General features: G+C 41.8%; 1 protein-coding gene across 8 annotated transcripts in view; it reads left to right on the top strand.

Annotated features, from left to right (window-relative positions):
• Positions 1 to 21,761, top strand: part of phldb1b (pleckstrin homology-like domain, family B, member 1b) — a 79,144-nt gene that overhangs the window by 46,138 nt on the left and 11,245 nt on the right. For 3 of the 8 annotated variants that reach the window (XM_020620692.1, XM_020620697.1, XM_020620698.1), the window contains 13 exons: positions 2,038 to 2,343; positions 4,491 to 4,637; positions 4,915 to 5,052; positions 6,744 to 6,872; positions 9,761 to 9,916; positions 10,518 to 10,628; positions 10,845 to 10,934; positions 11,264 to 11,398; positions 13,664 to 13,825; positions 15,099 to 15,233; positions 16,165 to 16,281; positions 16,402 to 16,504; positions 19,590 to 19,932. In XM_020620692.1, the coding sequence (XP_020476348.1) occupies positions 2,038 to 2,343; positions 4,491 to 4,637; positions 4,915 to 5,052; positions 6,744 to 6,872; positions 9,761 to 9,916; positions 10,518 to 10,628; positions 10,845 to 10,934; positions 11,264 to 11,398; positions 13,664 to 13,825; positions 15,099 to 15,233; positions 16,165 to 16,281; positions 16,402 to 16,504; positions 19,590 to 19,932 (2,072 nt within the window). The remainder of the gene's footprint in view (positions 1 to 2,037; positions 2,344 to 4,490; positions 4,638 to 4,914; positions 5,053 to 6,743; positions 6,873 to 9,760; positions 9,917 to 10,517; positions 10,629 to 10,844; positions 10,935 to 11,263; positions 11,399 to 13,663; positions 13,826 to 15,098; positions 15,234 to 16,164; positions 16,282 to 16,401; positions 16,505 to 19,589; positions 19,933 to 21,761) is intronic. The other 5 variants (XM_020620693.1, XM_020620699.1, XM_020620694.1 and 2 more) reach the window with 4 other exon arrangements.

Genomic DNA, 21,761 nt, shown 5'->3' with positions numbered 1-21,761 from the left:
CAACAAGAAACAGATTGGGACTGAACTAGATCTCAAGAGCAAAAAATAATAAAGCGCTTGTTTGGTTCCAAAAATGTATCCATTGTTAACAAGTGATAAATTAATTTTAGTGGCATGTTTCAAATGTGTTGTACTTTAACTGATATTAGTTTGGAAAGCTCATCCTGATATTTCGGTACGTTTAGTTTCCAGTTGTGTGAGCATTAACACCTCTGAAACCAAAGGGAACTCATGATACAATAAGAAAAAGTGAACCAGAAGACTGAACCCCCCCCAAAAAACCCTAACCTCTGCAACCACTGCTGCCTTTTGAGCTCTCATTACATTAGTAATTGAGTAAAACTAATTTTACATTTCACAATTAACACTACAACATGTAAATCACAAGATTTTTGTTTCGTTAGTGTTTGTGTTTTTCTCTTTAGTGTTCCAAATTAATGGTGTTTTAAAAAAAACAACCCATAATTATTTTTATTTATTTATTTATTCTTCTCCCCCTCCTCTCTGAAAAACTAAACAAAACTAACCAATAAAGGGATGTGAACTGAAGCCTGGCTCAAAATTTGAGGTCTGAACCGAAGAGTGGATTTAATACATCCCTAGTCTTAAAGGATAACGGTTTGTTGTTGTTTTTTACTTGTTGTTGACTCGATAGCTAGTGCTAATTTTGCTATCACTCCGTTGTAGATTCATTGTGATTTAGGGGAGGTGAATAGTTATGTTAAATGGTGTCAGTGACACAATCAGTTAGCCTTAGAAAGTGCTCATAATAAACGTGATGTCAGCCAAATAATTTTTCACACTTAAAGCACATACAAAATATACTGTTGGCCTATGCAATCAACATATAGTCTGATATCACATCACTATGTGTTTGACTGAGCAGTGAGACTGTTTACCAAACACATGTTTGTGTATCACTGTCTGCGTGGCTCTGGTTGTCTGACTACCAGGCAGCACCTGGGTGCTGACATTGTGTGGACTGCTGTTATTTCAGGGTGACTGGAGTCTTGACCCACTTCATGTTTGCTCTAACATACTTCCTGCAGAGCTTCCTTGCATTATTCTAGAGTTAGATCACCAGAGTGCGTTTTGTATTGAGTATAGAGTGGGCCACATATTTCTGTATGAACTTGACCCGAGCTCAACAAGCTTATAGCATATAATGTCCGAAGCTGGTTTGAGCCCATCATAGTTGAGTTTGTATGGTGTTTTCCCCTTTAATATTAAACGAAGCAGACATTTGAGTGCTCTAGTTGTCCAGCCTAAAGTTTGACCTACATTACGTGTCCGAACCTGACCCAGGCCCGAACACAGAATAGCTACTAAATTTCTGTCTGAACCATCTGGTCCTGACAGGTCCCACTTGGCACAATTCAGGTATCCATGCTCTATTTTGTATTAGTGTTAACGTTCCATAGTCAACAACCAGTCAGTGGTTATATGGAGATCCTTCCCACTATAGTATGTGTTAGTATTTCCATGCCACTTGATGTATACAACATATAATATAATCCCTTATTGTTTTGGTTTGTTTGGTGAAATTTGGCTCAGTCACATAGGATGTTAGGGATGCAGCAGTCATACTACTACTGGTTTACTTTGAGGGAGACAGTTTCAGAGTCAGTCTGCATCTCTCTCTCTGTCCCAGCTAGCTTCTGATTGTCATCCATCACTGGCTCAACCCCAGTGCACAAACAAGAAATGAAATATCAGTGCTTTATTCTCTGTAGTAGATTTGGACAGATAAGTATAATGAAATATGAAGTTATTATCTGACCTTTATTATTAATATTTTGGTAGAGCTAGTCAGTCAAATGTTTACTGTAAATGTGGATAATTTAATATGTTAGGTTTAAATAGAATCATGTTTTAATCAAGGACTGGTGTAAGAGTCTGATTATTTCTTTTTAGACGCAAAATGTTGCTGCTACATTAAAAAGGCCAAAGTGAGGAGATGAGAGAAAGAGATTTTTAGTGCTTCTGTCCAAATCTAATCTGCTGTCCCTCTTTCATTGTGTTGGTATTTTGCCACAGGAGAGACAGCGACTAGAGACCATCCTAAACCTCTGTGCTGAATACAACAAAGGAGAGAGTGCTGGCCTGGACTCTGTGGGCTTAGGGAGAATGGGGCTGGCGGATGGCTCAGTGCGGAGACCGTCCATGGAGAACATCCTAGCAGGGGCACCATCCTCAGCTGCACTACGCCTGGTGCAGAGACAAAGGGAGAGCGACGAGGAGAATCAGAAGGAGGAGTGTAGTAGCACAGAGAGCACTCATCAGGAGGTGAGGACATCTCCTGGTCCCAGCACAGCATCAGCACTGCACAATGGAGACAGACAGGTCAGAGGGAATGCTTATTCCCCATCAGAGATGCTCTCTCTGCATGCCGCTGTGCAACCAGCATGTGCAAGTGATGTGCTTGGCTTTGCTAAATCAGTGGTGCTTAAAGTGAAGTTGAGGGACCACCAGGAATCCACGAGGGAATTCAGTGGGATCCCATGGAGAAGAACAGTTTCATGTTAACCTAACTGACTACTGTTCACCTACTGTATATCAGCAAATGAGTGTCGGTTCAAATCCCATCAGGTTTAGCTTTTCATCATTACACCATGTCCACAAACAGTGTAGACTAGCAGTGGCCATTGAGACTCAAGTTTAGGTAGGTTTTCATTCAAAACATACTTTATACTAGGGCTGCAACTAACGACTACTTTAATAGTCGATTGTGTCGATTATTTTTATGATTAATTAGATGTATAAAAAACATGCAGAAACCTGCTTTCCACATTATAAAAACAAATGCATTTATTTAAACAATTATTTTGCAATGTTTCTATGTAGAGCATTATTAAACAAAATAAATTCAAGAATAGAACAATTATAAAATGCACAATACGTCCTGTGTTTTATGAAAAACACTAAAATGTTTATGATTTAAATGTGTTTTCTGTAAAGAGCCAGTACACACATGACTACCATTGTTGATGGTTAAAAGTAAATATGAGTATGCTTGAATAATCCTCAACACGTTTACTCTTAGCCTACTGTATGTACTCTGTACAATCCCCATTAACTTGCATGTGTTCCTGTACACACCTATATAGCTTAGCTTTGCTTATTACGTTTAATATAGTCCTAATGCTTGGCTGTTTACATGACTGCAACACAAACGCAAATGCATTTAGCACCTGTTATTAGCAGCCTACACAAGCCACCCTTATGTTCCTAAATATATAATTAGCATCATAATATACATAACAACATAACTGCATTACTTAAAATCAGGTACATGATGATTTTAGTTTAAAAATTTCTTACAGTATTAACTAAAATAAATGAGTTGCGTAGCTCCAGGCTCCTCTCCTTCTCTAACTCCGTAAATTTTCTCTGTAATTCCGTAAATTAGCGTTATGCTCTTTTGTCACACCGGATACGTTTTGCATACTTGCCACCAGACAGTCTTCTTTCTGATTGTAAAATCTGTTTAGTGACAATATGGTGTTTCAAAATAATGAAACATTTCCTAAAAAATGATATTAGGTTACAGCTATTATGTAGAATTATTGCGGTAAATGGTCTTATACTTGTATAGAGCTTTTTATGCATTGCAGTGCACTCAAAACGCTTTCACACTGTTTAGCCATTCACCCATTTGCACTCCCACATTCACACACCGGTGTCATCACCGGGTACAGCTGGGGGTTTAGGGTCTTGCTCAAGTACACTTCGACTGGACAGCCCGGGAATCGAACCGTTAATCCTCTGGTTAGGATACGACCCATGCTACCTCCTGATCCACAGCCACCCCACAGGAATGCATTAGCTATTAAGATACATTGAGGAAATATTTACTGTAAACATTTCTTGCATTTGTGAGGAAAACTGAAAAGTTTTTTCTTAAATTCCCATTTATTGTTTTTTTGGGCTGTTTGTAAGGGAATTAGAAGATACCTTTTAAACAATGGAAATCTTTTTTTATTTACAGTGGCTTCTGCATGAGCCTCATTTATCAGTCACCTCCTTTTTATGTGTGTGTACCACCTCCGTTGTATGCTTCTCCTCTTATCTGTTCTTCTGTCTGTCTTTGCTGCAACAAGAAAACATTTCTTAGTGCCAATATGTTTACCTGTAAGCTTCTAATAGATCATATATTGTGTGATTGTCTGACAATTTGAATGTATTTGAACAAATGATTTTTGTACTAAAAGGCTGAACAATCCAGTGAAACTACACTTGCACCTCCCTGATTTCCCTGTGAAACATAAATCTCTACAAAAGTAATAAAAGTAATCCTAAAATAAATGAATAAATACTTTTGTGTAAACAGATGAAAATGTCATAATACAGCATGGGTAAAGGCTTTCTTAAACTTTGTGAATAATACTGTATAAGACACAAAAATTCAGTGTGTAGCTCTGTCTTCCCCTTCCCTCTGGCTTTACTTCCTTTCCTAAAAACCTGACCTTGTCTGTTCTCACTCCCTGCAGCATGAGGACTCATCCAGTTCGGGTGGTGCAGGGTGTCTGGAGCTGGGTTACCTGGAGGACGATCGAGTTCGTGTTCTTGCTCGAATCGATGAGCTTAAAACCCGGCTGACCGAGCTGGAGCAACAATTCCAGGAGTCTAAACAAGAGGTAGAGCACAGAAAGTGGATGCTAGTGGAATATTATTTAGCTTCAGTGTAAACCCACAGTCATGTACAACACCTACTAAACCTAAATTTTTATGGAACTATAGCACTAGTGTAGACATTTTCCAGTATCAAACAGTACAGGCTGAGCACACTTCATGCTCTTAGCAATATTATACCTCAGGCTGGCATGCGTGACTTAGTTTGATGCACTCTTCCAGGCAGTTCATGCTCTTAGCAATATTATGGCATGCGTGACTTAGTTTGATGCACTCTTCCAGGCAGAGATGGAGCGCGCCTTGCTGCAGGGCGAAAGACAGGCGGAGCTCGACCAGATAGAGGCTGAAACAGACATCATCACTCAGCTGCAGCACAAACTGGACGAGCTGGAGCACGCCATCCAGAGGGAAAAAGAAAAGGTAGATAGAGCGGTGTGGGGTGACTCCACCTCGCATTTGAAATGCTCTGCTTTTATCCACCAGTTACATTCATGCATACAGGATTCAAATATTTGCAGAGGTTATGTACATTATTTGACACCTTTACACCCACTACCTGTGCATTTAGTCTTCTAAACAGTCACCTTTGGTCTCATGTTCCCTACTGGTTCATTGCTGCTGGCATACATCAGTCAGCATTCCTGTCTGCCAAGCTTCCCTGACTGACAGAGTCTGAAACCATACAAAAGGCTAAATAAACGACTGGATTTACTTTTTTGGGTGTTCTCTCTTGCATGTTGTCAACTTAGTGTTTTGTCAGTTCTCATCTGTTCCTTTCCAGTTCAACTCTGCTAACTAACACACATCCATTGACTTCTAATTCTTTCTCTGCCTCTTCAGCACTCTTTATCTACTGGATCTCTAAGGCCCTGTTTATCTTGATTCACTGTCTGCATGACAGGCCCTGCAGGCCAGGGCACCTGCTGTTTCATGGCTGTTTGGACTCGGTCGTCTTTGGTTCTATAGACTTTATTAAGGGGTTCAGTAGCTGATAGGTGAAACTACTAGTGTGTCTCTATAGCGGTTTTAGGGGTTTCCTTTTTTCTTTTACCTACTGCCTACATTTCAGCAGTTGCATGAGAAGAAAGAATGCACATTTACCAGCTTGGTTTCTTTAGTTCTTGTTGTTGTGGTTAAAATTAACTCTTGCAAAAGTCCCAAAGTCAAGTTTTTGTGAGCATCTTCCATGTGTCCATGTGAGCCTTCCCCAGGATTTCCAAGGAGAACTGAACGTGTCATTTATGAACGTGCCAGATGTTCAGTGTTTCCTGCTCTCTTAAAAAATATCCCTGCCTTAGAATTTTGTCCCTAATTTTGACCAACACAAAGAATACATTCTTCATGACAAAGATTTCTTCATTATGTTAAAAAATGGGTGACACTCCTGTTAGTGCTGTCAATTCTAGAGGACTTGCCTTTTTGGCTTTCCACCAACGGTATGAGGTGAAATTCTAAAGCCACCCTTGACAGCCACATTGATTCCTGAGGGTGAACAGCACCCAGAAGAGAGGATGCTTGTGTACTTAAGCTGGAGAGCACTGAGACAGGGTCACGCCTGTCAAATTAACATTACTCAGGATTAATACAGGTGAGTTTATAAATGTACTGAGGCCAATAATGTCATGTAATTTATGAGGCAATTTCCTCACAGCTCACTGACGTTAGAGGTTGGAACATCTAAAGGTTCTTTCAGGATATTTGCAAAAGGAATGGTTCATTTTAGCAAGTAGTTAGGCTCTCAAGCTTTCATTATTTGCAATATGGATACAGATTAAACACTGGACCCAAAAAGTGGACATATCACATCACAAAAATGTGTCCCGACTAGGACAGTTACATTTGAATTGTAACAGGAAAAACTTCTGGTATGATATGTGGCTCACTGAGCCACATGTGTCATTTATCAATCACAGGCTGTGAGGTGTAACAGTTTAGCGTGTACTTCTGTTCCCCACCAAAACCTAAAAATCAGCCACTACGCATGTGTTGCTTACCCCTAGCAGCTTTTTTATGTGCATGGCATGAATTTTGAACAGTGTGTTTCTCTGTCTCTCTCTTTCTCTCCCCTCGCCTATCCATCCTGTGTGTGGGCGTGTGTTGTGTCTTTCTAGGAGAGGGCTAATGTTGAGGCTGAGCGCCGGGCCCTGCAGAGCCTCCAGGAGGGCTACGCTGAGCTGAAGAACCAGCTTCATAACTGTCCTGAATCCCTGCGGGAACAGTTGCAGGAACAGCTCAAAAGGGTGGGTCATCAGTCAAGCAGAAGCACCTAGACCACCCCCCTCCCCACCTACTGACCCTGGGTTGCAGTAGGCTGCCCCTTTGAAACTATAGAAGCTGACCCAAACCTGCCACCTGTCACATCTCACATCCCACCTATGGCCTTACATAATAGTCTGTGTGGCTACCATAGAATTAGCTTTTTAATCTAAGGTGAATTGCGTTGGCCTGGCTCCCAGAAGCTGTATTTGTTCAAATTTAGAATTTATAATATCTGGTGTTTTAACAAAGTGGAACACCTATTTTTCACATTAGATTACATTATAAAGAGAAAATACAGTAGTTGCATATTTGGTCAAAATTAAATTGACGTTAATTAGACTTTTTAGTATCAGTTTTACTATATAAAAATCTTCCATACAATGGCCTCATTCCTGTGAAAACCGCTTAATAAATGTGCAGAGTTACAGCCAAATAGCTAAAGCAAGAGAGCGTTATCATGAAAGCTAGCTTGTGAGCTAGTTAAGGCTAACCTCAGCTCCACTAAAACTAAGACAAGAACTGAGATTTTTCTCTAATTGGCATGTTAAATGTTAATTCGGATGAATTGACGTTTTGGGAATTCAGTTTTTGTCATTGAACCAAACGAGGCACTAACTAAATAAAGAAGCTATACTCTTGCTAATGTTACAGTACCTAATACATACAGTACCTTGCTAATGGTACCTTATCTCAGCTTTTGACTCTAGTGGAATTTAAACTATTTGGCATGGTTAAACTCCCTTTAAGTATATAAAATTATAAGTTAATTTATTTTATTGCTGTTGATGTGCACTCACTGGCCACTTTATTAGGTACAACTGGGCAATTGTATGCAATTCAGTGCAACACTTCCTCCTTAACATTTGTGTTTATGAAGCTCAAAATGTTTGTTTTTGGTGAAATTGTCATAAATGTATAAATTCAATTATGTTTATTATTGAGCTCATAGCTAAAGGTGGTGTTGTACTGGACTACATTATATTCCCCAGCTACATAAATGAGAGAGTCAGAATATTAGGAACACCTCTGAACATAATGTAGTCCAGTACACGACCTTTAACTATGACCTCAAAAATAAACATATAATTGAATTTATACATTTAATTCTACCAAAGCCTGAAACATTTTGTGCTTCATAAACACAGATCTTAAGGCAGAAGTGTTGCATCGAAGTGCATACAGATGTACAGATGTACCTAATAAAGTGGTCGGTGAATGTAAATATTCATAATGCAAAGATAGACACCCAACAAAACAGAAAGGGTATTTTTCTCACTTTCTCTTCTTCTATAGTTTCTTCCTGCCTTCGTAGAGTGGTATGCTGTATGTATGAATGCTTAGCACACACCAGCATGTCGATTACAGTGCTACTGGCACCTTTAACCCTTTAGTAGAGGCCGAATGCAGATGTTTTACTGACACAAACATACACACACTCAGTGTATTTATAAGAAGTCCTCTCAGATGTGCTGATGTCCCATCAACACTTACATGCTACTGGAGCTTTCAGCTTGACACAGGAGCACACCAGTAGCTCCTAGGCACTTCAGCAGCTGCTGATGCATTTTGGCAAAATGTGGGTCATGTGTTACAACCCCACTGCACTGCATGTGCTAATCTGCTCTGCATCTCGTTTATGATCTGTCATGGCTCATGTAATGTGTATAACTCCTAACTAATCAGTTAACATAGGTCCTGACTAAATCCATTCTCTGTCTTCGCTCACTCTCATCCTGTGACTTCTCTTATGGAAACACATGCTATTTGGTTTTGAGTCAGTTTTTTGTTTTACTACTTTTCAGGAAAGTAAACACAAAAAAGCTAGGGAAATTACTGTAGGTGATACTTAGAGTTGCCAGTGATGCTATGTTAATATTCAGTAAGGCTCTATGTAGAGCTTTACGTTTTGTTTAATTAGTTTGGCCCCTTTGCAGAGAGTGCAGCAGGTATGCAGTTTGAGATCTGATTGTACAGAACTGTATGATGGGCAGGTGGGGAAATGTCAGGTTCAGTCATCAGAGCAGAACTACATTTCAGTCTGTGGTACAAAGCAGGATCAAGTCTAAGCAAAGAACACAAGGTTGCTGCTGAGGGTTATGATCTTTTCTTCACCGCTCAGGTGTTTGACAATTTGAGTCCTTTGTTCCTGTTTTCACCACTTGCAGGCGATTTCTGGATCAAGTCCTTCACAAGCACAACACTGGCTCTCAAGAGCATCCAGACTAAAACACTCATGTCCCTGCTGCTGACAGGAGTGCTGTTAGGCTGAAACCTGACAGAAACTACTTAGTGACATAGCAACAACAGAAAGGACAAGCTGAGATCAACACCTGGAATGCACAGTCGAATATGGACTGAAGTCGGTGTGGCTTTTATATCAGTGTTTTCAGCGCAGATACATTAATACCTAGATTTTGAAATTAAGTTTTTTTCCCACATAGTATTTAGAGTGTAACTTTATTAGCCCATGTTATTGGTGTTTTTTTCTTTAGCAATTTAAGCATCAAATTTAATATTTGACACAAAACTTTCAGGTGTGAAATATGTTAGTGTAAGTGACCGTCCGTCTCTCCCTGTATATTACAGTACATCTACCACACACCAGTAACTGTGCTGAGTAGAAGCATGTTCTCCATGGCTGTGTGCTTAACTGAGCACAATGTGGTTTAGTTGTCCCCAAAAAGAGCTTCTGCCATGATGGGAAAACATTTTAAACAATTTCAAATGTTAGAATCAAGATGTTTTTGCTTTGCCTATAGCAGTTACACTGGCCTGGGTGTAGTGGATGCCTTGAAAAAGAACGTGTACAGTATTGCACGTTTTTCTGTTTGTGATGAAACTGCTAATAATGTGTGTGGGCCTCCTTCAGGACGGAGAGGCGCTGGAAGCAGGAACCAAAAAGTTTGAGGACCTGGAGTTTCAACAGCTAGAGAGAGAAAGCAGCCTAGAGGAGGAAAGAGAAACCATCAGCCAGCAGCTGCTCCAGGAGAGAGCAGAGTACCACAGCATCGTGGCCAAGAGGAAGGTAAGGAAACACTTGACAGACTGTGAGGGCAAGAGGAATACAACAATGTCCTGATTATTGTTTGAACAATATGGGTCTTTGTGTAAGAATGCAGTGTTTTGCTCAGTTATTCGGAATCTACTTAATCAGACTAATTAAAAGTGGTTTTACTTCCTGTTAGCGTAGGAACCATTCTCTAAGAAGCAGTGCTGTAGGTTAGTTTGTTCATTGATATTTAACACATTCTGCAGTGCTCTCTGCTTAAAGGATAGATTACAGCATGCACTATGTAAGCAATTAATTTTTAATACAAGCAATACACTGTACACTCAAATGCCAGACAGTGCGGGTAAGGTTGTAGCCAAATGTCAACGATCTTCAGACACTCTACCTACACTGTCACTGCTGCAGGGGCACTGCAAAATAATGAATTTTGTTCAAGTTCTATTATTTATACCATGGACATCTGATGTTACCACATGGAGTAGTCAGTAGAGTTGCAGGGGTTGTAGTCATAAGGTGGTTTCGCCCTGCCACAGTCTCCCACTCTGGAATCACACATGCTATACCGCTGTTACAGTTTGCGCTGAAGATTTTCTTCTTCCTGTGCTGCTTTGTTCAGGAGAAGGTGTCTGCTCTGGAGACCCAGGCCAACCAGCTCGGCCTGCAGGCAGCTCAGGACTGTGAGCGGCTGGCTAAAGACAGAACCCTCACACTACAAATACTCCACAAGGTACACGTTTACCTGTTGAAACAGTTCACACCGTGAGTACATTACATCATGTTTCATGAAAAGTCAGGTTTTTCAAAGTACATCTACAGATAATTGCAGAGAGCCTGTGGTTTATATTTAAAAATTAGAAATATAAAGTTTGGGGACCTTTCTTTATTAGTCTTGTTTTTGAAAAGTTGCTCCTAAAAAAAAAAGAATCCATGGGTTTCTGTCTAGGAGAAGGAGAGACTGTCAGCTCTGGAAAAGAGATATAACAGCCTGACTGGAGGAAGGAGCTTCCCCAAGTCCTCCACAGCAATGAGAGAGGTGAGAGAACTACTGAGCCTCAGTGTGCATGCAGTGAAAACAAACACACATTCACACTCTGTGCTCCTGGCCTGACAATAAAAACGGAGCCAAAAGGGTTGCTGTGCACATTTGATAATGTTTTGGATCACATGCTGCAAATGCACTATTCCAAAGATGCAGTTGATTTGTTTAATGTTGATTGTGATGATTAGTGCAGAGCTTTTAACATGTCAGTGGTCAAGCCTGGCTGTAGCTGGATCAGAGTGAAGGCATGTGACACACAGTCCCTTTAACTTGATGTTGTGTGGAATGTAGGCATTAAAAAGCATGTGCCTGTGTTGAAACAGGAAATGCTCCATATCAGCGAGGCTGCCCTGTTAATGGAGGATGTCCACTCCTCCCAGCATTCCCTCTGCCGAACCTCTCCTTCCTCCTCACATACCTCCCCTCCCTGCCAGTTGCACCCCAGCAGCCCTACGGAGGTAACTGTTCTAACAATCCCTGCATGAAGCCCACTGCTTCCTCTCTGTTGTCTTGTGCAACTCACCCTTAGGATCACTCATTGCACTGTCAGTGTCCTGGTCGCACTGTGTCTCTAATTGCACCTGTGTGTTGCACTGTGGTGGCCCAGGTCTCTTTTTTTACTATACCTTACTTAATGATACGTAAGAGGAGCCAGCACAGTAGTTGTCGCTGAGTTTTGATCATGGATGCAGGGGATTGACTCAAGATTAATCTTCTCCCTTTGCTCACCTTTTATGTTCAGAAGAGTAACCAGTATCCTTACACCATTGTTTAGTGTATTATGATTGACTAGAGGTGACTACTTTTTATTTATTTATCACTAATTATTATGAAAACCAAAACAGTGCCTGTCACATGTGATGGCAAACTGTGTGTGTTCATCTGTTTTCACAGACGCTCTACCTTTTAGCAGAAATAACAACAGCCAGATAAAGGATGGGCATGGTTGTTGGCTTGCAAAGACGTCTTAGGACATAATCTGCAAGCTAAAGAGTTAAAGGCATTGTGGTTTGGCTCTGTGCGTATGTGTGTGAATGTGCTGTAAAGCACTGTCCTGTTGTTGTGACTCAGGAGGTAGAGCGGGTCGTCCCTAACTGGAAGATTAGCAGTTCGATTCCCGGCTTGTCCAGTTCATATGTCGAAGTGTCCTTGAGCAAGACGCTGAACCCCCAGTTGTGTGAATGGGCAAATGGAGTGAAAGCAGGTTGAGTGTGCTGGAGTGCATAGAAAAGATCTATACAAGTGTAAGACTATTACTGTTTGCTGGTGTTCAGGAACACATAAAGCTGTTGGATGTCTTTAAGATGTCTGGCAGCAGTGGTGACCAAACCCTCCTCACACGACCGCTCGTTTGTTATAGTTATTGCTTCACCTGATTGCTGCGAGGTGCTATCACTTCCTGTCTGTTGCCTTCCTCACTTTTTCTGTCAGTGTTCACTTTTTCCACCTCTGTGTCCTTCCATGTTCATGTCATGCTGCTCCCTCTACTGGTTTGCATTCAATCATTGCTGGATTTGCTCTGTGCTACGTGAACCATCAGTGTTAGCAGAGTGTACTCACCCTCTTTGTAGCTGTGAGGCTGTGCTCATTTATAGTAGACAATAAAGACGGTATGAGTGGATCATAGCAGCAATACAGAGGGTTTAATTACTGTTCGATTGGACTGCTAGATGTCGGTTTGTATGGAGGCAAACAAAAGCTGGTATTTTTATGTAGAACTAAGTGGTAAACTGTAAAATTATAATGTTCATTGGTCCTGTCATAGCTTTATTCTTTATGCTGAAAAAGAGAAAAATATTTCCTGTACAACATGTAGGTATGATTAGAATTTTTGATATCAGAGTCGATAATGATAGCTGTGTTTTTGTACTGGTACCAGGATAAGGTATTTACTGAACATGTTTTATTAGGGATGGCACAGTATGACTTTTTCTCAATAAGACTGGATACACACAATGGCGTGTAGGATTTGATTCAATCACAGTACAATTAGCAATTCAATGAAAACAGCGTATGAGTAGGTGCGGAGTACTTGTACTTTATTCCTCTTTTTCCTCCTTTCTAGCACTGGTTTGATTATGTAAAGAACAAACAGATATACTGACTTACATTCTGTTAGACTATCTGATTTACAAAAAATATGAAGTCACTGGTGCGTGAGGCCATGCGATATGTATCACTAGACAGAGCAATACATCTTGTGACGTTTTTGTATCGCGATATATTGATTTTTGATATATTGCCCCATCGCTAGTATTTTTGCATTTTACGATTATATTTACTTGAATGAAGGAAATGAGCGTGTAGAAAGATAGGTAATGGCTGTGGTCAGTGCCCTAAAACCCTGCCCCACCAATGCAATACTTTATATATACAGTATGTGTATATATATATACATATATGACAGACTTCCTGTAGACAGAACTATTGATCTGTGCAATCTGTACTATACACATGCTTTCGAATGAATCGCAACATGAGTGGTTGATGCTAGTGCTTGCTTCATTGTGTGTTTAGTATTTCTTCTTTTCCCTCACACCTTTAGGATGCAGAAGGTCACTGAATGTACTTTGTATTTCCCCCTCCTGCTGCCTGTCTTGCTGACATGTCTGTCTTCACTCCTGTGTCTCTCTTCTCTTCTCTTCTCTCCCTTGTCTACCTGTCTGTCTGGTGTTTTGCCTCCCCTTCTCTACCTGTCTGTCTGGTGTTTTGCCTCTGAGAAGGAGTATCTAACAGTGGGCCAGTTAAATCAGATGTATGGGATGCCAAAGGTGGAATCATCCCCAACCTCCCCGCTTCGCCAGCCCCTGCAGTCGGGAGCAGTAGACACTGCCTTCTCCTGCCTTCCCTCTCCTCATGGCTCCCCCTTACCTCTCTCTGTGGAGGTGTGTGCTGGCTTTCCCTGTTCTTCCCCTGCTAACCGTTTGTGTGAGCGCTCTTGTGTTGAGGGTGTAAGATCGTTTTTAAACCAAAGCACTGGTTAAGTCATCATACTTTGCTGTAATCCATTCACAGTGTCTGGGGTATTTGATAAGATGGATCAGAGCTTCATTAGTTATCTGTATCCATTCTGATTCTCAGATGTACAATATGTCTAAATTACATTCCCAACAGAAACATCCTCAAATCATTTTTGTTGTAGTGTTGTCGCTCTTTTCAGGACAGTGAACTAACACTTAAATGGGATGACCCTGTGACTCTATTCTTTGAGTTACTGTGGTTTGCGCTGCCATCCATGTACTTCTCTCACCCTCACACAAAAAAGGAAATCTGTTTTGACTTGCTTACAGATGTAGAATCACTCTATATTGCTTCTAGTGTTACTGGGTAGACCTTTTTTCTGTCATTGCTGAAGCCCATGATGACTCTAAACCCTGTGATGTTGTCAGTCTGGAGCTGTCTGTTATAGTGCACATTTGCCTGAAGTCACTGACTCCTATTGTTTTCAAAGAGCTACTAAAAATGCCTCGGAGTCATAATGCCAATTTTCTTAATGTAAGGTGTATAGCATTTTCCCAGTCATTCTCTCTGTATCCTAATATTAGACTGTTGTGCCAGAAGTAAATTTGAGTAGATCACCTTTTAGTTTTTGCCCCACCCAGGAGACGAGGGCTGTGCAGTTCAGTCCTGTGGGGATTAGCATGGCAGCCATGTTAGTAACAACAGTTTTATGTGAACAGTATGTGTCAGTCAGCTGTTTAAAATGTGTTCCTAGACAATGGAGAGAGAGCAGATGGATGGTTGTGACTGTTGTGAAAAACAATAATGGCAACAAGACAACAAAAATAAATTGAGTGATATTATTGTAAATATATAGTAAAATTGAAATTATAGAGATACAGTAGGTATTTGGGTCCAAGGGAAGCTGAAGTAAAGTAAAACAGAAAATTAGAGGAAAACAATGTTCTTGTGATAAACCGGGTCATTGAAGTAGAAAATTAAAATGCAGACTAGCAGCTGGAGGGTATAGACTACGATGCAGCTGGCAACAATAATATATTGCAGATATTCAAGAACTATTTCCAAAGTATAAAACCTTTAATTGTGGCTTTTGAGAGGGTATAAAACAAATCTTTCTACTGTCCTTGAATGCTTTCTGATCTTTTCTTGTCTCTCCTCCACCCTCTCCCTGGTTCTCTGTGCTTTCTGCTGTACCAGTCTAAGGGCAGTAGGCCTCACCTCCCCAAGTTAGCTTTAGAGCAGTGGTACCAGGAGCTGATGGTCGGCTCCAGCCAGCTCTGTCCTCCCCCTCTGCCAGCCAAGTCTCTGTCAGGCCACAGGCCTATGCTGCAGGTAGAGGACCTTCTTCTTTGGCCCCATTTTTCCCTGTCATCCTTCTGCTGTTTCTGTAATGCCTCTGCTAACTTTCAACCTGTATGTTATACAGTTGCGTCAAAGAGAGAGGGGAAAACAAACCCCTTTCATGTCAGGGGTTTAAAAGTGCTGCATTCACACTGTATGAAAAGTTGGCAATGACAGTCTTCACCCTTGAGATCTCCTGAAAACTATAAGAAAACAGCGTAACCTCAGCTTTCAAGCGGTGAACAATTCTCACTTTAAGAAACTGTCATCACATATAAAGAGTGTCTTCAATTCAGTATGACAAATCAAAGGACACTGAATTAATGGATTAGACTGTGAACATGGCTCAGTGATACTGCAGGTCGCTGCTGTGTGCCCGAGCCTTTTATGGTGATTTGAATTTCAGCATTTGCTTTGGTGTAAAACATGAAGTCGGTATCTGTGCTTCAGGTGGAATAAAGCTGAGAAGCTGCCTGTAGCAGACGTCCACAGAAAACTTCAGTCACCGCTTAGAATGTGTGAACATGTTCAAGTCATTACTTTGAAGTCACTCCACACTGATCTTATGGTACAGGATGCAGCATTAAGTTAAGTGGCCTGATCAAAGAGCTGTTCAGTGCTGCTGATTCTGACTCGTGTTTTCTGTTGCCTCTGATGTTTTTCATGCAGGTCTGATACTGACAAACTGTTGATTGGGACTTGATCTATTCCTTCCTGCTTTTTATTTATTAACACCAGTAGTGATCAGTAGCACTGCAGCACAATGCTATCCCTGCTTTTAACCACTGTTTTCCAGTAGGTGATGCAACTTGTCCATGGTGGACTTTCAATTGTACTTCTAACATGATTCCATCTGCTCATTGACACATATTATCAACACTCCCTAATCTCCATGGCTTGATCTTGTACATTTCCTCCCCAGGTTTTCCGCTCCAAGCTGGACAGTGATCCAGGCCTGTCTCTTCATCAACCCAAATCAGGCTCTGCATCCCCTCTGCAGTACGGAGCAGCAACACTGGGGCGCAACACAAGCTCCAGGGTAACAACACCTCTGAAGTCCATTTTCTTTGAGAACCACAGTTAAAAAAATCCAGATATTTTTTTAAACCCAGTACATGTACATTGATTCTGGTGCTGTCCTGTCCCTCTGATTCACCAGAGCCCCCTGCTGGTGGCCAACAGTACTGGCAGTCTGCCCAGGAACTTGGCTGCAACCTTGCAGGACATCGAGACTAAGAGACAGCTCGCTCTGCAGCAGAAAGGTAACTGACCTAGTCTGCCCTTGACTTTCACTCTACAAAAACCAAAGCGACACCCCCGAGTGCTGAAGCAGCAACAACTAACTGAAACCTACACAGATGTCCTACACCATTTACTCATGAATTACTATATTATAATTAAGGCATGAATTTTAGAATGATCATAAATCAATAATAAGTATATTGTGCAATAGTTATTCATACATTAAATAAGTACTGTACGTTTCATCTGTCAGCATGGAGGACAGTAGCTTCCAGCCAAGGGATCATGACCTCCCAAGGGATTACAATAGGAAAGGAGAAAAAAATATTTGCACCATGAGTTAATTATTTTTTCAGATGTTTTTTTTACATTTTCAGTCCTGTTAAAATTACTGTTTACCTTGTTGGTCATAGTATGCAGAGTATGCATTTGCATTTGTTGGCAATGGGACAGAAGTAGACTGTTACGGCAAGCCGCACACCAACAGAGCGACTGAACTCAGGAATAGGCAGGACTCAAACCCAGGTCAGAGAAAGATATTTATTAGACAAAGTATGGAAAGAAAAGGAGGTGGTGAGGATCAGACCGGTGTGGGTCTCAGGCAGTTGGAGCAGCTGAAATGACTGGACCACTGGAGGAGCCGCCCGGGGTCAGAGGAGAGGTTTGGCACTGTGTATAGAACAGAGAAGGAGATTATGAGGGGGGACAACAGGCAGATGAGGGTGTGATAACATAGAGCACAACACAGATGACCTGCATATAGGGAAATGCTGGTTCAGGGCAGGAGAGCGTGGCTGACTGGGAAAGAAGTCTTAGGAGGCAGGAGCTGGTGTGTAGGATGTGGAGTCTCAGTGGATGGCAGAGCAGGTCGGCGGCGGCCGAGAAGAAGGTAGAAGCTTGGATCCCAGCGCCGAGGTATGCAGACAGGAGCAAGCGCCTGCGCTTCGCTGGCCCAAGCACTTGACACGGACCCCAAACAACAATCTCCGACCGGCGGCAAGGCCCACAGAGATATAGGCGGCACCAGGTAACAGTGCAAACAAGAATACAAAGCCCTCTTCCGTAAACAGTTCAGAAAAACAAAACAAAGTACTCCTCGGTAGTCAGTTCAGAAAAACATAAAGTACTCCGCAGTAGTCAGTTCAGAAAAACATAAAGTACTCCGCAGTAGTCAGTTCAGAAAAAAAAATCATAAACAAGACAAAATAACCTCACTCAGGTCGACACAGTGGATAACAAGAATTTACCAGGGTAGTTCGATACCAGTGGACATCAGGATCCAGGACGTGTAATATGCGAAGTCGTCGGTAGAAGAATGAGAGATCATCTGGGGACGAGGACACACCAGCGCCATGCTTAAGTACGGTTCTGCTAATTGAGCGCAGGTGTGCCTCGCCGCTGGGAGCGTGCTCCTACGTGAGCAGGGGTGGAATCGCCGGCAGCCCCGGTGTCTGCTGCCGAGGTGCCGGGGACGGCCTGATCCGTGGACGTAACATAGACACTGCTTCATTTGAAGTGGTCACAAGCCAGAAAGTTTGTTAACCACGTATCTGGGTTAAGTTAACATTACTGTTCCTAAGATATTAACAGGCAGTAATTGTGTTTACAGTATAATACACAATTCATTTAATGTAGCATTACACTCTCATTTTCTCAGTGTGTTACTGTTGGATATTGTTAAGTGTTTCCCTGCTCTTCTTCACTTAGCTGTTTGTATGTGTGTGACATAAGTGCAGCTTTAGTGAGAATAGTGTTTCCTGTGTACCAGTGCTGTTTGACTAAAGGGACCAGAGCAAAGTTGTCTGGTGTTATAGCTCAGCTGGCCACTAACAGGTGCTGGGTTGGAAAGTGGGGCTGGTCTTGTATGCCAGCATTTGCAGTTCAGCTTTTCCCTCACGTCTGTCTGTGTCTGTGAATGTGTTTCTTCCTGCACTGTTGCACCACAGAGCCCCAGACCTCCGGACTGAACACCATACAGGAAAGCTCAACAGGTAGATGGATCACAGTGCCCAGGAGTTGATGATTTCTTACATTTTCTTCCTTTTGTTCAGTGGGGTTCATCCTGATTTTTATCTGCTGTCTCCCCATATGTTACATGCAGTGTCTGAAATTCACTGTTTTTCCTCAACTGCCAAGGGTCAACAAACAAACTCTGGCTGTTTTATTGCTTGATTAAAAACCCCCTCCCTCAGGTTTAATTCATCATTCAGATAAATTAGGTTTGTAGAAAGTTAACTGTCCAAACAGCAGAGAAGCAGAGGTTTAGATGCAGTCATGGGGCACAAAGCAGCATGATAGGCAGCCAATCGGCAGCAGGTCTTTAGACTTCAACATGGGTAAAGACCAAAGTCTTTATATACCTCAAAAAATCAAGTCTTATCCAAAAGTTAAGCCAGTCAGGTTACTTCTATTGATTTATCCATCAAAGTTAACATTCCCCAGAACTTGACACTTGGCGGTTGTTAATTTCAGACCCTGTTTTCACCCCCCTCTCCCCACCTTCATCCTTCTCTCTCCATCTTTTCCATCTCTGGTGTGTCATTAACTCTTCTCCCCAAAAGATTTCTTTTCATCTTTTCTTTTGTCTGCAACATCGAACGCTCTTTCTTCTTCCATCAATCTTCTATGAATGTTCCTGTTGGTGGACAATAAATCTTGCATGTTCAGTTCAGTGCACTTCTCCGTTGGAGTTAACAACCCAGGCATCTCTTTGCAGATGTGTTTGCCCATTGTCAGGTGCACAGCAGTATTGATTTGAAATATGAGAAGTCAGACAAGTACCTGTTCTGAACATTTGTTGCAGCTTATTGGTGATGAGACTGTTTGGGTTTTTGAGCTTGTGACTCTGACAGAGCACATACTTGTGGTTGCGTGGTGCATGGTTTATGGTCTTGTAGTTTGTGGGCTGGTGCTGGTTGTATATTTATTGAGTCTTAGATGACCTGCTCTAGAGCTAGCTCGTTGGCTTGTGTAGGAAACAAATGGACGTCTGCTGACTTGTCCATGGTTTTACTTGTAGGGTTTAAGTTGGACATTGTGCAAACCTCTGCCACAGATCAAAATCAGAACAAATTCACTGATCAGATCCCACCATCCTCCCTCCAGGTCAGCAGGTGATTGAAGAGCAGCGTCGTCGTCTGGCCGAGCTCAAACAGAGAGCTGCAGCAGAGGCTCAGTGTCAGTGGGAGGCACTCCATGGCTCTCAGCCCCACCTCATGACTTCCTCCTCCTCATCAGCCTCCTACTCGCCCGTCATTGCCTACAGCTCTGCAATGAGCCACAGCTCTGTAGGCCCCCCACCTCTGGTTCACCACTCCATCCTGCACCACCAGGCCCCATCGGCCGGAGAGCAACCCTATGACACGCTGAGCCTGGAGAGCTCTGACAGCATGGACACCAGTGTGTCCACTGGGAACAACTCGGCCTGCTCACCAGATAACATGTTCAGGTATGACAGAGGGTATGGCCAGAGGAGACTGGCCGTAGATCGGCTATGACTGATTAAGTATTCATCCTTATGAAAACATGAATCTGATTTCATCTGATTGTTTATATTAGTAATTAATATTAGAATATTGATCCTACGGATTGAATAAGTTTGAGAGGAGTGTATTAGAACACACAGCAGTAAAGGTGTCAGGAGATCAGCCTTTGACAAGTGAAAGATTTATTGTGGTATTTGGAAACTTTTGGAAATTATGAAAACTATTTGGAAACCCTGACAGGATCTGCACCATGTCTGTCCATACAAACATTGTTTTGCCCACTGGTCAGCCACAGTCGCAAGAAAAAGTAGTGGCAGTGTTTCCTGGTTGTTCTGCATAAATTGGTCATGAAATATGATCTGATCTTCACTAAAGTCACAAATATCAACAAAATATTTCTCTACTGATAAAACACAAACAGTCCTGATCTTTCATGTCTTTACTAAACACACCCATTAAACATACGAAGTGATGGTGGCAAAAGTAATGGCAACACCAGGCTTCTGAGGTCACTAAATGTCATCTGGAGTCAGGTTTCAGCAAACCTGGAGTCCAGAAAAGAAAAGCAACAGGACACAACAAACAATCAAACAGCAGTGAAGTACAGTGGAGGGAGCATCATGATGTGAGGCTGGGGATAATGTCAGGGTGGCTGTTGGCAAGCTGAAGCTCAGAACAAGCTGGGTGATGTAGCAGGGCAGTCACTCTAAACATTGAAGTAAATCTACTAAAACTGGCTTCAGAGACACAGAATCTGCCTTTTGGAGTGTCTCAGTACAATCCACAATCAGACATACTGTCTTTAAATGGAGATGATTTTGTACTGTGGTTACTCTCCATAGAAGTGGGCGCCCAGCCAAGATCACTCCAAAGGCACAAGGCAGAATGGTCAGTGAAGTAAAACAGTTCCCTATAGTAACAGCTAGACAGACAGCTTTTTTCTTTATTTAATTTAAATGGACATATCTGGTTGACTTAAAAAGCACACTGAGAGCCAGTGCACCAGGATCAAATTCCTTGATGATTCTGAACACACAGCACTATGTATGGCGGAAAAATAGAGAACCACATACCAACATGAAAACATCATCCCAACAGTGAAGTACGGTGGAGGGAGCATCCTGATTTTGGGGGAAAATGAATTCCCAAGTTTATCAAGGTATCCTGCAGGATAATGTCAGAGTGGCTGTTGGCAAGCTGAAGCTCAGAACAAGCTGGGTGATGTAGCAGGGCAGTCACTCTAAACATTGAAGTAAATCTACTAAAACTGGCTTCAGAGACACAGAATCTGCCTTTTGGAGTGTCTCAGTCAGAGCCCAGACCTCAACCAAGTAGAGATGCTGTGGAATGACCTCAAGCCGTTCACACCAGACGTCCTTAGAACATGGCTGAGCTGAAGAAGCTCTGTAGGAAGAATGGTCCAAAATTCCTCCTGAACGTTGTGTATGTCTTGCTTGAGGTTACTGCTGCCAAAGGTCTTTCAGCCAGTTATTAAAACACAGTTATTACATTTTCCACCATTACTTTGCATGTTTAATGGGTTTGTTCAATAAAGAAGAAAGCTCATGACTGTTTGTTTTTTATCAGTTTAGAAATATTGTGTTGTTGATATTTGTGACTTTGGTGAAGATCAGATCACATTTAATCACCAATTTATGCAGAACAACCAGGAAATTGCAAACAGTGGTGCCATTACCTTTTTTTGTGACTGTATATTCAAAACTGGCAACTGGACATAGATGTGTGTTTAAACACATCAGCTCTTTCAGCTCAGTTCCTCAGGCAGACTGTT

The sequence above is a fragment of the Monopterus albus genome, unplaced genomic scaffold, assembly GCF_001952655.1.
Source record: "Monopterus albus unplaced genomic scaffold, M_albus_1.0 scaffold246.1, whole genome shotgun sequence".
Classification (NCBI taxonomy): Eukaryota; Metazoa; Chordata; class Actinopteri; order Synbranchiformes; family Synbranchidae; genus Monopterus; species Monopterus albus.
Note: the sequence above shows the minus strand (reverse complement) of the source record. Positions and strands in the feature narration are given on the sequence as shown.